The sequence below is a fragment of the Oncorhynchus nerka genome, linkage group LG2 (genome assembly GCF_034236695.1).
Source record: "Oncorhynchus nerka isolate Pitt River linkage group LG2, Oner_Uvic_2.0, whole genome shotgun sequence".
Classification (NCBI taxonomy): Eukaryota; Metazoa; Chordata; class Actinopteri; order Salmoniformes; family Salmonidae; genus Oncorhynchus; species Oncorhynchus nerka.
In genome coordinates, this window is record NC_088397.1 from 88,118,331 (window position 1) to 88,130,496 (window position 12,166).

Consider the following 12,166-nt stretch of genomic DNA (forward strand, 5'->3'; position numbering starts at 1 on the left):
CAGAATTTTCTTTCTCTCTCTCCGTGTCTCTCTCTCTCTCGCTGTGTCTCTCTCTCTCTCTCGCTGTGTCTCTCTCTCTCTCGCTGTGTCTCTCTCTCTCGCTGTGTCTCTCTCTCTCTCGCTGTGTCTCTCTCTCTCTCTCGCTGTGTCTCTCTGTCTCGCTGTGTCTCTCTCTCGCTGTGTCTCTCTCTCTCTCCGTGTCTCTCTCTCTCGCTGTGTCTCTCTCTCGCTGTGTCTCTCTCTCTCTCTCTCTCGTTGTGTCTCTCTCTCTCACTGTGTCTCTCTCTCTCGCTGTCTCTCTCTCCGTGTCTCTCTCTCTCGCTGTGTCTCTCTCTCTCTCGCTGTGTCTCTCTCTCTCGCTGTGTCTCTCTCTCTCTCGCTGTGTCTCTCTCTCTCTCTCGCTGTTTCTCTCTCTCTCGCTGTGTCTCTCTCTCTCGCTGTGTCTCTCTCTCTCTCGCTGTGTCTCTCTCTCTCTCGCTGTGTCTCTCTCTCTCGCTGTGTCTCGCTCTCTCTCTCTCTCGCTCTCGCTGTGTCTCTCTCTCTCTCTCTCTCCGTGTCTCTCTCTCTCTCGCTGTGTCTCTCTCTCTCTCTCTCGCTGTGTCTCTCTCTCTCTCGCTGTGTCTCTCTCGCTGTGTCTCTCTCTCTCGCTGTGTCTCTCTCTCTCGCTGTGTCTCTCTCTCTCGCTGTGTCTCTCTCTCTCTCTGTGTCTCTCTCTCTCTCCGTGTCTCTCTCTCTCCGTGTCTCTCTCTCTCTCGCTGTGTCTCTCTCTCTCGCTGTGTCTCTCTCTCTCTTGCTGTGTCTCTCTCTCTCGCTGCACCTCTCTCTCTCTCGCTGTGTCTCTCTCTCTCGATGTGTCTATCTCTCTCTCCGTGTCTCTCTCTCTCTCCGTGTGTCTCTCTCTCCGTGTCTCTCTCTCTCTCCGTGTCTCTCTCTCTCTCCCCGTGTCTCTCTCTCTCTCCGTGTCTCTGTGTGTGTATAGATTGCAGCAGGGATGGCATACGTAGAGAGAATGAACTACGTCCACAGAGACCTCAGGGCTGCCAACATCCTGGTCGGGGACAACCTGGCATGTAAAGTGGCCGACTTCGGTTTGGCCCGCCTCATAGAGGACAACGAGTACACTGCTAGACAGGGTAAGGCTTCAGTCAATGAGTACACTGCTAGACAGGGTAAGGCTTCAGTCAACAAGTACACTGCTAGACAGGGTAAGGCTTCAGTCAACGAGTACACTGCTAGACAGGGTAAGACTTCAGTCAACAAGTACACTGCTAGACAGGGTAAGGCTTCAGTCAACGAGCACACTGTTAGACAGGGTAAGGCTTCAGTCAACGAGCACACTGCTAGACAGGGTAAGGCTTCAGTCAACGAGTACACTGCTAGACAGGGTAAGGCTTCAGTACACTGCTAGACAGGGCAGGGCTTCAGTACACTGCCAGACAGGGTAAGGCTTCAGTACACTGCTAGACAGGGTAAGGCTTCAGTACACTGCTAGACAGGGCAAGGCTTCAGTACACTGCTAGACAGGGCAAGGCTTCAGTACACTGCTAGACAGGGTAAGGCTTCAGTACACTGCTAGACAGGGTAAGGCTTCAGTACACTGCTAGACAGGGCAAGGCTTCAGTACACTGCTAGACAGGGTAAGGCTTCAGTACACTGCTAGACAGGGTAAGGCTTCAGTACACTGCTAGACAGGGTAAGGCTTCAGTACCCTGCCAGACAGGGTAAGGCTTCAGTACTCAGTACCCTGCCAGATAGGGTAAGGCTTCAGTACACTGACAGACAGGGCAAGGCTTCAGTCAAGGCCAAATCTGTAGTTGTGTGTCCTAAACCTGGTCTTGGAGGACCCCTGTTTATCCTGGTCTTGGAGGACCCCTGTTTATCCTGGTCTTGGAGGACCCCTATTTATCCTGGTCTTGGAGGACCCCTGTTTATCCTGGTCTTGGAGGACCCCTATTTATCCTGGTCTTGGAAGACCCCTGTTTATCCTGGTCTTGGAGGACCCCTGTTTATCCTGGTCTTGGAGGACCCCTGTTTATCCTGGTCTTGGAGGACCCCTGTTTATCCTGGTCTTGGAGGACCCCTGTTTATCCTGGTCTTGGAGGACCCCTATTTATCCTGGTCTTGGAAGCCCCCTGTTTATCCTGGTCTTGGAGGACCCCTATTTATCCTGGTCTTGGAAGACCCCTGTTTTCCTGGTCTTGGAGGACCCCTATTTATCCTGGTCTTGGAGGACCCCTGTTTATCCTGGTCTTGGAGGACCCCTATTTATCCTGGTCTTGGAGGACCCCTGTTTATCCTGGTCTTGGAGGACCCCTGTTTATCCTGGTCTTGGAGGACCCCTGTTTATCCTGGTCTTGGAGGACCCCTGTTTATCCTGGTCTTGGAGGACCCCTGTTTATCCTTGTCTTGGAGGACCCCTGTTTATCCTGGTCTTGGAAGACCCCTGTTTATCCTGGTCTTGGAAGACCCCTGTTTATCCTGGTCTTGGAGGACCCCTGTTTATCCTGGTCTTGAAGGACCCCTGTTTATCCTGGTCATGGAGGACCCCTGTTTATCCTGGTCTTGGAGGACCCCTGTTTATCCTGGTCTTGGAGGACCCCTGTTTATCCTGGTCTTGGAAGACCCCTGTTTATCCTGGTCTTGGAAGACCCCTGTTTATCCTGGTCTTGGAGGACCCCTGTTTATCCTGGTCTTGGAGGACCCCTGTTTATCCTGGTCTTGGAGGACCCCTGTTTATCCTGGTCATGGAGGACCCCTGTTTATCCTGGTTTTCTTTCCAACTGGTCTCGGTGTGTAAAGTGGACAACTTTAGCCTGCCACCCCCTCCTCATAGAAGATAATGTGTACATCGCCAGACAGGGTTCTGCTCTGGTCTGGGTCCAATATCTCTATGTAATGTATGTCCTAAGCCTGTTTTTGGAGGACCCCTGCTTCACCTGGTCTCTTGATTACTTGTGTTTATTGTTTTTAAAGTTGTTAGATGCAGACTTTGTAATAAAGGGGCTAAATAACTTCAGGAAAATGTACTAATTCTGACTCTGTGAAAGGTCAAGTTTTCCATTTGGCAGACTGTAGAGAGGCTCAACTCTAGCCTTGTTTTTAGGAAAATAGGCTTGTATTGATGTATTCTAGTTAAAACAGTGACATTTTGGCTACCATGGTATTTTATCAGAGTGTGTCATCAATCAGGGTTTTGTTTCCCCAGGTGCCAAGTTCCCCATTAAGTGGACCGCGCCAGAGGCTGCACTCTACGGACGCTTCACCATCAAGTCAGATGTCTGGTCATTCGGGGTCCTGCTCACTGAACTGGCCACTAAAGGCAGAGTCCCATATCCAGGTACCGGTGTCTTTTCTTCATGACAACATTAAGACAAGTAGTTACACACTCTGCTCACAATAGGTATAAAACACCAATGTGTTGACACACAATGCCTCTTCAGGTTTACATATACGGTGTACTTCAAATCGAATGTATTTGTCACATACACGTGGTTAGCAGATGTTAATGGTCACATACACGTGGTTAGCAGATGTTAATGGTCACATACACGTGGTTAGCAGATGTTAATGGTCACATACACGTGGTTAGCAGATGTTAATGGTCACATACACGTGGTTAGCAGATGTTAATGGTCACATACACGTGGTTAGCAGATGTTAATGGTCACATACACGTGGTTAGCAGATGTTAATGGTCACATACACGTGGTTAGCAGATGTTAATGGTCACATACACGTGGTTAGCAGATGTTAAAGGTCACATACACGTGGTTAGCAGATGTTAATGGTCACATACACGTGGTTAGCAGATGTTAATGGTCACATACACGTGGTTAGCAGATGTTAATGGTCACATACACGTGGTTAGCAGATGTTAAAGGTCACATACACGTGGTTAGCAGATGTTAATGGTCACATACACGTGGTTAGCAGATGTTAATGGTCACATACACGTGGTTAGCAGATGTTAATGGTCACATACACATGGTTAGCAGATGTTAATGCGAGTGTAGCGAAATGCTTGTGCTTCTAGTTCTGACAATGCAGTAATAACCAACGATTAATCTAACCTAACAATTCCAAAACTACTACCTTATACACACAAGTGTAAAGGGATAAAGAATATGTACATAAAGATATATGAATGAGTGATGGTACAGAAAGGCATAGGCAAGATGCAGTAGATGGTATAGAGTACAGTATAGACATATGAGATGAGTAATGTAGGGTATGTAAACATAAAAGTGGCATTGTTTAAAGTGGCTAGTGATACATGTATTACATAAAGATGGCAAGATGCAGTAGATGATATAGAGTACAGTATATACATATGAGATGAGTAATGTAGGGTATGTAAACATAAAAGTGGCATTGTTTAAAGTGGCTAGTGATACATGTATTACATAAAGATGGCAAGATGCAGTAGATGATATAGAGTACAGTATATACATATGAGATGAGTAATGTATACTTTGTTTATATATACAGTATACATTGATTACATATACAGTGTACTTTAATTACATATACAGTATACTTTGATTACATATATGGTATACTTTGACTAAACAGTCGTCCAAGATGAGGAGTTGCATACAATTGCACTTAGAAGGAAGTGAAGGGTTGGTCTTTTTTCTGTGTGTTTATTTCTAATATAAATTAGGGGTGTTGGATTGAATGCTATGTTATTTTCAGCTATTATTTGATTTCCTAGTGGAATCATGTGCAGTACAAAAGTTGAACAGGTTTTATAGAAAAACACTGTCGAACGTGTTTCTCTCTCTTCTCTCCCTCTATTTCTTTATTTCTTTATCTATCTATCCCCTCCATACACTGTCTTCAGGCATGGTGAACCGAGAGGTGTTGGATCAGGTGGAGCGTGGCTACCGGATGCCCTGCCCTGCTGAGTGCCCAGCCTCCATGCACGAGCTCATGCTCACCTGCTGGAGGAAGGACGCAGAGGAGCGGCCCACCTTCGAGTACCTGCAGGGCTTCCTGGAGGACTACTTCACCTCCACTGAGCCCCAGTACCAGCCTGGGGAGAACCTATAAGGCTCAGGGACATCTCCCCCCCGGGCCTTATGGATGGACTTTCCCACCCCCTGCCCAATGCCCACCCATGTCGCTGCCTACCCCTCACTGCACCCTGATCATGGGTCAGGTTTGTGTTATTTCCCCACTGTAATGGGCTATGGTTAGGGTTGGTTTAGGAGTGGGAAGAAAATAGGAGCCGATCCTAGACCTGTTGTTATGGGTGACTTCTAACCTGGAGCTACAAAGACAGGTTTTGTGGGGACTGTCATAGTGGTTGAGGGTTGGACTGATGCGAAAGGTGCTGATCCTAGATCTGTGGAGGAAAGATGGTAAGTGTCCTAAGGTGGAGTAGGGTGCAGTTGCCCCTGGATGCTGATCTTGGGTCAGTTTAGAATTTTCTCCACTAATGATTAAGATCAGGGGAGGGGAAGCTGATCCTAGATCTGTAGCTAGGAGAAACTTCAACCCGAAGTATCCTAAGGAAGGACGGAGGATAGTGAGATGGAACATGGCCACTGTTTTGACCCTCCCTCTCTGTCCTCGTCCCTTTCTCATCAAAGGCTTTGCCCGGAATCCGTTCAAAGTTTTCTCAACGTGTGCACTTGTGCACTACCTGTCAAGCATTGGATTAGTGTAAGCATTGGCTATACTAGAGGAAGTCTCCCTCATTGTTGAAATCCTCAAGGGGGAGTGTGCAAGTGCACACTTGCAAGTTTGGAGAAATTAGAAGCAGCCATAGCATCTGACCTCTCCACCTCCTCTCCTCTTGCAGAGCGCTGCCAACGTGGCACCGGTGCCGAAGGAACGTCCGTCTGTTTTTCCTCTCTCTTGTGCATACCAAATGGCTCCCTATTACCTACATACATGTAATGCACTACTTTTGACCAGAGCCCTATGGGAATAGGGCCAGAAATAGGACCCTAGGGCTCAGGTCAAAAAATTGTGCACTATGTAGAGAATAGGGAGCCATTAGGGATGTAACTTCTGTGGGTCTGTCTTTCTGTCTCCCTTTCTTTGTCTATTTCCTCCTCTCTCTCTCTCTCCCTTTGTCTATTTCCTCCTCTCTCTCTCTCTCCTTTTGTCTATTTCCTCCTCTCTCTCTCTCTCTCCCTTTGTCTATTTCCTCCTCTCTCTCTCTCCCTTTGTCTATTTCCTCCTCTCTCTCTCTCCCTTTCTTTGTCTATTTCCTCCTCTCTCTCTCTCTCTCCCTTTGTCTATTTCCTCCTCTCTCTCTCTCCCTTTGTCTATTTCCTCCTCTCTCTCTCTCTCTCTCTCCCTTTGTCTATTTCCTCCTCCTCTCTCTCCTTTTCTTTGTCTATTTCCTCCTCTCCCTTTCTTCTTCTATTTCCTCCTCTCTCTCTCTCTCCTTTTCTTTGTCTATTTCCTCCTCTCTCTCCGGTATTCTCTAGTGCTGCTTCCTCCAGGTCTCCAACTCTCACATTTAATTTTTTGAAAGATTTTATTTGTTTTGTTGTCTAAAGATGCTGCTTCTTTCTTTCTTCCTCTGTCAATAAAACTAAAACGTTGTAAAGCTCCCAGACAGTTTCACATGAAATGTATCGGATGACAGCATTGTATACTCATAGAAGTGATGTCAAGCGTACTTTGTGCTAATAGACTCCCTGCTAGTACAATTGCACTTGGGTCATGTTCGCGATTTAAAAACATTTTGCAACAGAAAATGTAGGGTTTGTTATGAGATAAGCCCTCTTTGTTCATGCCTTTTCCCGTCCGTTGAGTTCCATCGGGGGCCTATTGAACACAGCTCTGTTTGTTGTTGTTGTGTGCAATCACCCTGAGATTATTGTGACTTAGTTGTACAATCATTAGAACGGCTTATTGAGGACCCCAAAACTTTCATTCTTAAATGCATTCCTTTTAATGTGGTTTGTGAAATAAGCAGGGTACTGAGAGCCAGTCAAATATGAAGGATTGCAAACGTGCACAATGAGTTAAATGCTGTGTGAATTCCTGTGTGTGGGTCAATTCAATCCCTAAATCTTTGCTAATCAAATCTGGCACTAGAAGCTATGCATCTTTAAATAATAACCCCTTTCATCCCTTATTGGGATTTAGGTGGCTTTTTTTATCCCCAATGATCAGTATTTATGTAATGAACCACAACTAAATATTTTTTGCTAATTAAGTATTAATATGTTTGATTAGAAAGCCCCTTGGACTTGTGAAATCCCTTATAAATCGTAACATTGCCACAATACTTCACAGACAGAAAGACGGATGGGGAACTATAGACAATTTTTACACTATTTAGCTCACCCAAACTGTACTGTCACGAACCATACCACTATGGTGGATGTGAAACCAGGCCAGTACAGCTGGGCTAAGCTCAGTGGTGGGAAAAGGATTTGAGTGATTTGGTGTTCTGAACTGACAATGAGAGGGACCTGTAGGGGGCGGTGCTGTCATTTTGGGTTCTAGTGCAGATATCACTGATCTAACACGGTAAGATTGGTGAAAGCAATGGAGTGGAAACCATGTCTTCACCAATCCACTCACTTACAGATCAGATCAGTGATTACCTCAACTAAGGGAGGAAGGTAGGAAGGATGCATTTTATAGATATCCAAACAGGGCCTAGGACTATTTCAATGGATCTGGAGGACATTAGGTGTATGTATGATGTATATACAGTCAATGCTGCCATCTAACCTCAGCCAGTAGAATGCATGTATTAGTGATATATTGTAACTAATACATCTCCCAGCAACACAACATTAAGGGCTAGTTTCCCAGACCTAGATTAAAGCTGGAATCCAGTAGAAACTGCCACGGCCGTTTGTGATATTACAACAAAGAATTTACTGCAAACAACGAACTCATTCCCCCCCCCTTGGACATCATTGCACATGTGATAGAACAGCAGTAATATGCACGTTTTGTATGTTTGTTTTCACCACGGCCACTGTTATTGGTTTTGTTATGGTGACGAAGCGGAGCGATGCTCCCCAGCTCTGCATCGGCAAAAAAACAAAAACCAGAACAACGGCTGGAGGGGCAGGCAGACGGCGCTGTTTCCCTTGCAGCAAATTTCACCGTTAAGCCTAGTCCTGGACCAAAGGGCATGTTAAAAAAAGTGTTTCTTAGTGAGAAACTAGGCTTAATCTGTGTCTGGGGAAACCAGCCCTAAGTGAGTGTCTCCAAATTGTATTCTGCTCCCTCTTGAAACTGTAGTACCAGTTCATTTCTGCCTTGCGATGCCTTGTGTTTTCACGAGGTGAAAAGCATCTGGGCTGCAGAGAGTAGCTTTCTGTGTTTTCACGAGGTGAAAAGCATCTGGGCTGCAGAGAGTAGCTTTCTGTGTTTTCACGAGGTGAAACATCTGGGCTGCAGAGAGTAGCTTTCTGTGTTTTCACGAGGTGAAAAGCATCTGGGCTGCAGAGAGTAGCTTTCTGTGTTTTCACGAGGTGAAGCATCTGGGCTGCAGAGAGTAGCTTTCTGTGTTTTCACGAGGTGAAGCATCTGGGCTGCAGAGAGTAGCTTTCTGTGTTTTCACGAGGTGAAAAGCATCTGGGCTGCAGAGAGTAGCTTTCTGTGTTTTCACGAGGTGAAGCATCTGGGCTGCAGAGAGTAGCTTTCTGTGTTTTTGCTTGAACCCCTTACCTTGGGTTTTCACGAGGTGAAGCATCTGGGCTGCAGAGAGTAGCTTTCTGTGTTTTCACGAGGTGAAACATCTGGGCTGCAGAGAGTAGCTTTCTGTGTTTTTGCTTGAACCCCTTACCTTGGGTTTTCACGAGGTGAAGCATCTGGGCTGCAGAGAGTAGCTTTCTGTGTTTTCACGAGGTGAAAAGCATCTGGGCTGCAGAGAGTAGCTTTCTGTGTTTTCACGAGGTGAAACATCTGGGCTGCAGAGAGTAGCTTTCTGTGTTTTCACGAGGTGAAGCATCTGGGCTGCAGAGAGTAGCTTTCTGTGTTTTCACGAGGTGAAGCATCTGGGCTGCAGAGAGTAGCTTTCTGTGTTTTTGCTTGAACCCCTTACCTTGGGTTTTCACGAGGTGAAGCATCTGGGCTGCAGAGAGTAGCTTTCTGTGTTTTCACGAGGTGAAGCATCTGGGCTGCAGAGAGTAGCTTTCTGTGTTTTCACGAGGTGAAGCATCTGGGCTGCAGAGAGTAGCTTTCTGTGTTTTTGCTTGAACCCCTTACCTTGGTTTTTCACGTTGTGAAGCATCTGGGCTGCAGAGAGTAGCTTTCTGTGTTTTCACGAGGTGAAGCATCTGGGCTGCAGAGAGTAGCTTTCTGTGTTTTTGCTTGAACCCCTTACCTTGGGTTTTCACGAGGTGAAGCATCTGGGCTGCAGAGAGTAGCTTTCTGTGTTTTCACGAGGTGAAAAGCATCTGGGCTGCAGAGAGTAGCTTTCTGTGTTTTCACGAGGTGAAGCATCTGGGCTGCAGAGAGTAGCTTTCTGTGTTTTCACGAGGTGAAGCATCTGGGCTGCAGAGAGTAGCTTTCTGTGTTTTCACGAGGTGAAAAGCATCTGGGCTGCAGAGAGTAGCTTTCTGTGTTTTCACGAGGTGAAGCATCTGGGCTGCAGAGAGTAGCTTTCTGTGTTTTCACGAGGTGAAGCATCTGGGCTGCAGAGAGTAGCTTTCTGTGTTTTCACGAGGTGAAGCATCTGGGCTGCATAGAGTAGCTTTCTGTGTTTTCCAACCGGTACATTTTGATCAACCTTGATTTAACTGGAATGTAGCGTGATCTGAGAGTGACACATGACAAATATATTTCTTGAGAGACTCTGCAAAGGGTTACGTCTCAAAGGAGAAAGACACGGGAACTTAAAACTAGGTTTGTACAATTCCAGTAACTTTCCCTAAATTCCCAGGTTTTCCAGAAATCCTAGTTGGAGGATTATGGATTTTTTGCTTACTCCCTCTGAATTTTTTGGAATATTTCTGGAATTTTGCAATCCTGAACCTCTACTGCTAAAGACAACCAAAAGACCTCGAATGAAGAAACCGAATTGGTCCACACTTGGTCTTATGTGAAATGGCTACTGATTTGCATTGTTCAGTTCAACTGATTTGCACTGGCCCTGGAAGCCTACTGCATTTTGTGCCAATGAAAGCCATATATATATATTTGTACTGCTGTCCATGTACATAGTGCACTTTTGTTACGCCTGAACTCACTGTAGTTCAATGGGCAACCAATCAACCTGATGTACTAGTCTGTAACTACCAGTGGTACAGACTATGTTAACGGTTCATTGGCATTAACGGTTCGGCCTACGATTTTTCAACTGACTATCTTCCACCCCGACACAGTATGCTACCAAGTTGACGAAACCTGTATAGCGAGGATTTTAATCATTTAAACTCTAGCTAATTCTAGAGCTATTTAGCATGCTGTTGTATTTAGTCAAATAAGGATGATCTTGATCATTGGCTAGTCTGTATTTGTACTGTACCTTGAGAATGCGTGTTTACTTTTGGATTAGGGACGGGGAGGTGACTCTGGGGGAGAATAATCTTCCAAATGTTTGTGCCATCAACTGATACTGCTCTTTTGTATTGATTCGACAATGTCAGATGGTCTTTTTCAACCGCAGGTGTCACATACTGTATATTTACCCCCAGTAGGATGCATTTTGTATCGTCCCTTCTCAAGAAGCCAATCTGCATAGTGCATTCATTGCTGTTTGTTTGTGTAGGAGTAGTTTGGTCCCAGGGTAGAAGCAGTAGTACCATTTTGAAACTATGATGAACTGCCTACTTGATCATGCATTAGATTTCTCTGGTCTAGATGGGTCATATGAGTGCACTGAGGTGAGACCCTGGCCCTTGTTTTTAAGTACTTCAGAAATTAATATCTCCTTCCTGCCTTCTTTTGAAGTAATCACAGATCAGAATTGGTGGGATTGTTGAAAGTGGTAATCTTGCTTACACCTATCCAGTCTGACCTGTGCTTAACTGGAGGAAACAAGGAAGGATGCATTTCTACAGAATTTGAACAGGGCCCTAACCCCTACTCCATAGCAGTGATGGAAAAAGTACCCAAAAGTAAAGAGTAAAAGTAAATGTACCTTAGTAGAAAATGGCTCAAGTGAAAGTCTAAAAGTATTTGGTTTTAAATATACCTAAGTATCAAAAGTGAATGTAATTGCTCAAATATACTTAAGTATCAAAAGTAAAAGTACAAATTATTCCAAATTCCTTATATTGAGCAAACCAGACGGCACAACATTTTTATTTTAGCCAGGGGCACACTCCAACACTCAGACATCATTTACAGATAGCCAGGGGCACACTCCAACACCCAGACATCATTTACAGATAGCCAGGGGCACACTCCAACACTCAGACATCATTTACAGATAGCCAGGGGCACACTCCAACACTCAGACATCATTTACAGATAGCCAGGGGCACACTCCAACACTCAGACATCATTTACAGATAGCCAGGGGCACACTCCAACACTCAGACATCATTTACAAACATAGCCCTTGTGTTTAGTGAGTCCGCCAGATCAGAGGCAGTAGAGATGACCAGGGATGGTCTCTTGATAAGTGTGTGATTTGGACCATTTTCCTGTCCTGCTAATCATTCAAAATCTAACGAGTACTTTTGGATGTAAAGGAAAATGTATGGAGTAAAGAGTACATAATTTTCTTTAGGAATGTAGGGAAGTCAAAGTTGTCAAATATAAACTAGTAAAGTACAGATATCCCCCCCCCACCCACCCCCAAAAAAAAACAACAACTTCAGTACTTTACACCACTCTTCCATAGGCACTCCTGTAGATCTAAAAGAATCAGATAAGTTTTACAATATGGCAATTGCTTCACCATGTGGTCTGAATTTTCGCCATATTGTTTATAGTTATGCGGATCTTATCATTTCTGATCTGCATAAAGCGTAATTCAGTGTAGACACAGAGACGTGACAGTCCGGCGTCCATTGTGACATAGCTTCGTGGCTCTGAGACCAGCGCCAGCGGGGGACGCTCAGCCCGGACCACCCCAAGTCCTCTATTCATTTGAATGTGTTGACAGTTGGAGAAATAGCTTGAGCTGCGCTGAGAATTTGAAAAAGTATGAAAGCCAACGGTCCAATATTCTAGAACACTGCTGTGCGTACAAGCACAGGTTTTGGACTCTGATAGGCGCTTAAGTGCC

The 12,166-nt window shown here is 45.4% G+C and overlaps 1 protein-coding gene across 1 annotated transcript in view; it reads left to right on the forward strand.

Annotated features, from left to right (window-relative positions):
- Positions 1-6,572, forward strand: part of LOC115144239 (proto-oncogene tyrosine-protein kinase Src-like) — a 34,415-nt gene extending 27,843 nt beyond the window's left edge. Inside the window, exons 10-12 of the mRNA XM_029685130.2 lie at positions 980-1,133; positions 3,206-3,337; positions 4,844-6,572. Coding sequence (XP_029540990.1) covers positions 980-1,133; positions 3,206-3,337; positions 4,844-5,052 — 495 coding nt within the window. The 3' untranslated portion in view covers positions 5,053-6,572. The remainder of the gene's footprint in view (positions 1-979; positions 1,134-3,205; positions 3,338-4,843) is intronic.
- Positions 6,573-12,166: the final 5,594 nt, after the last annotated feature.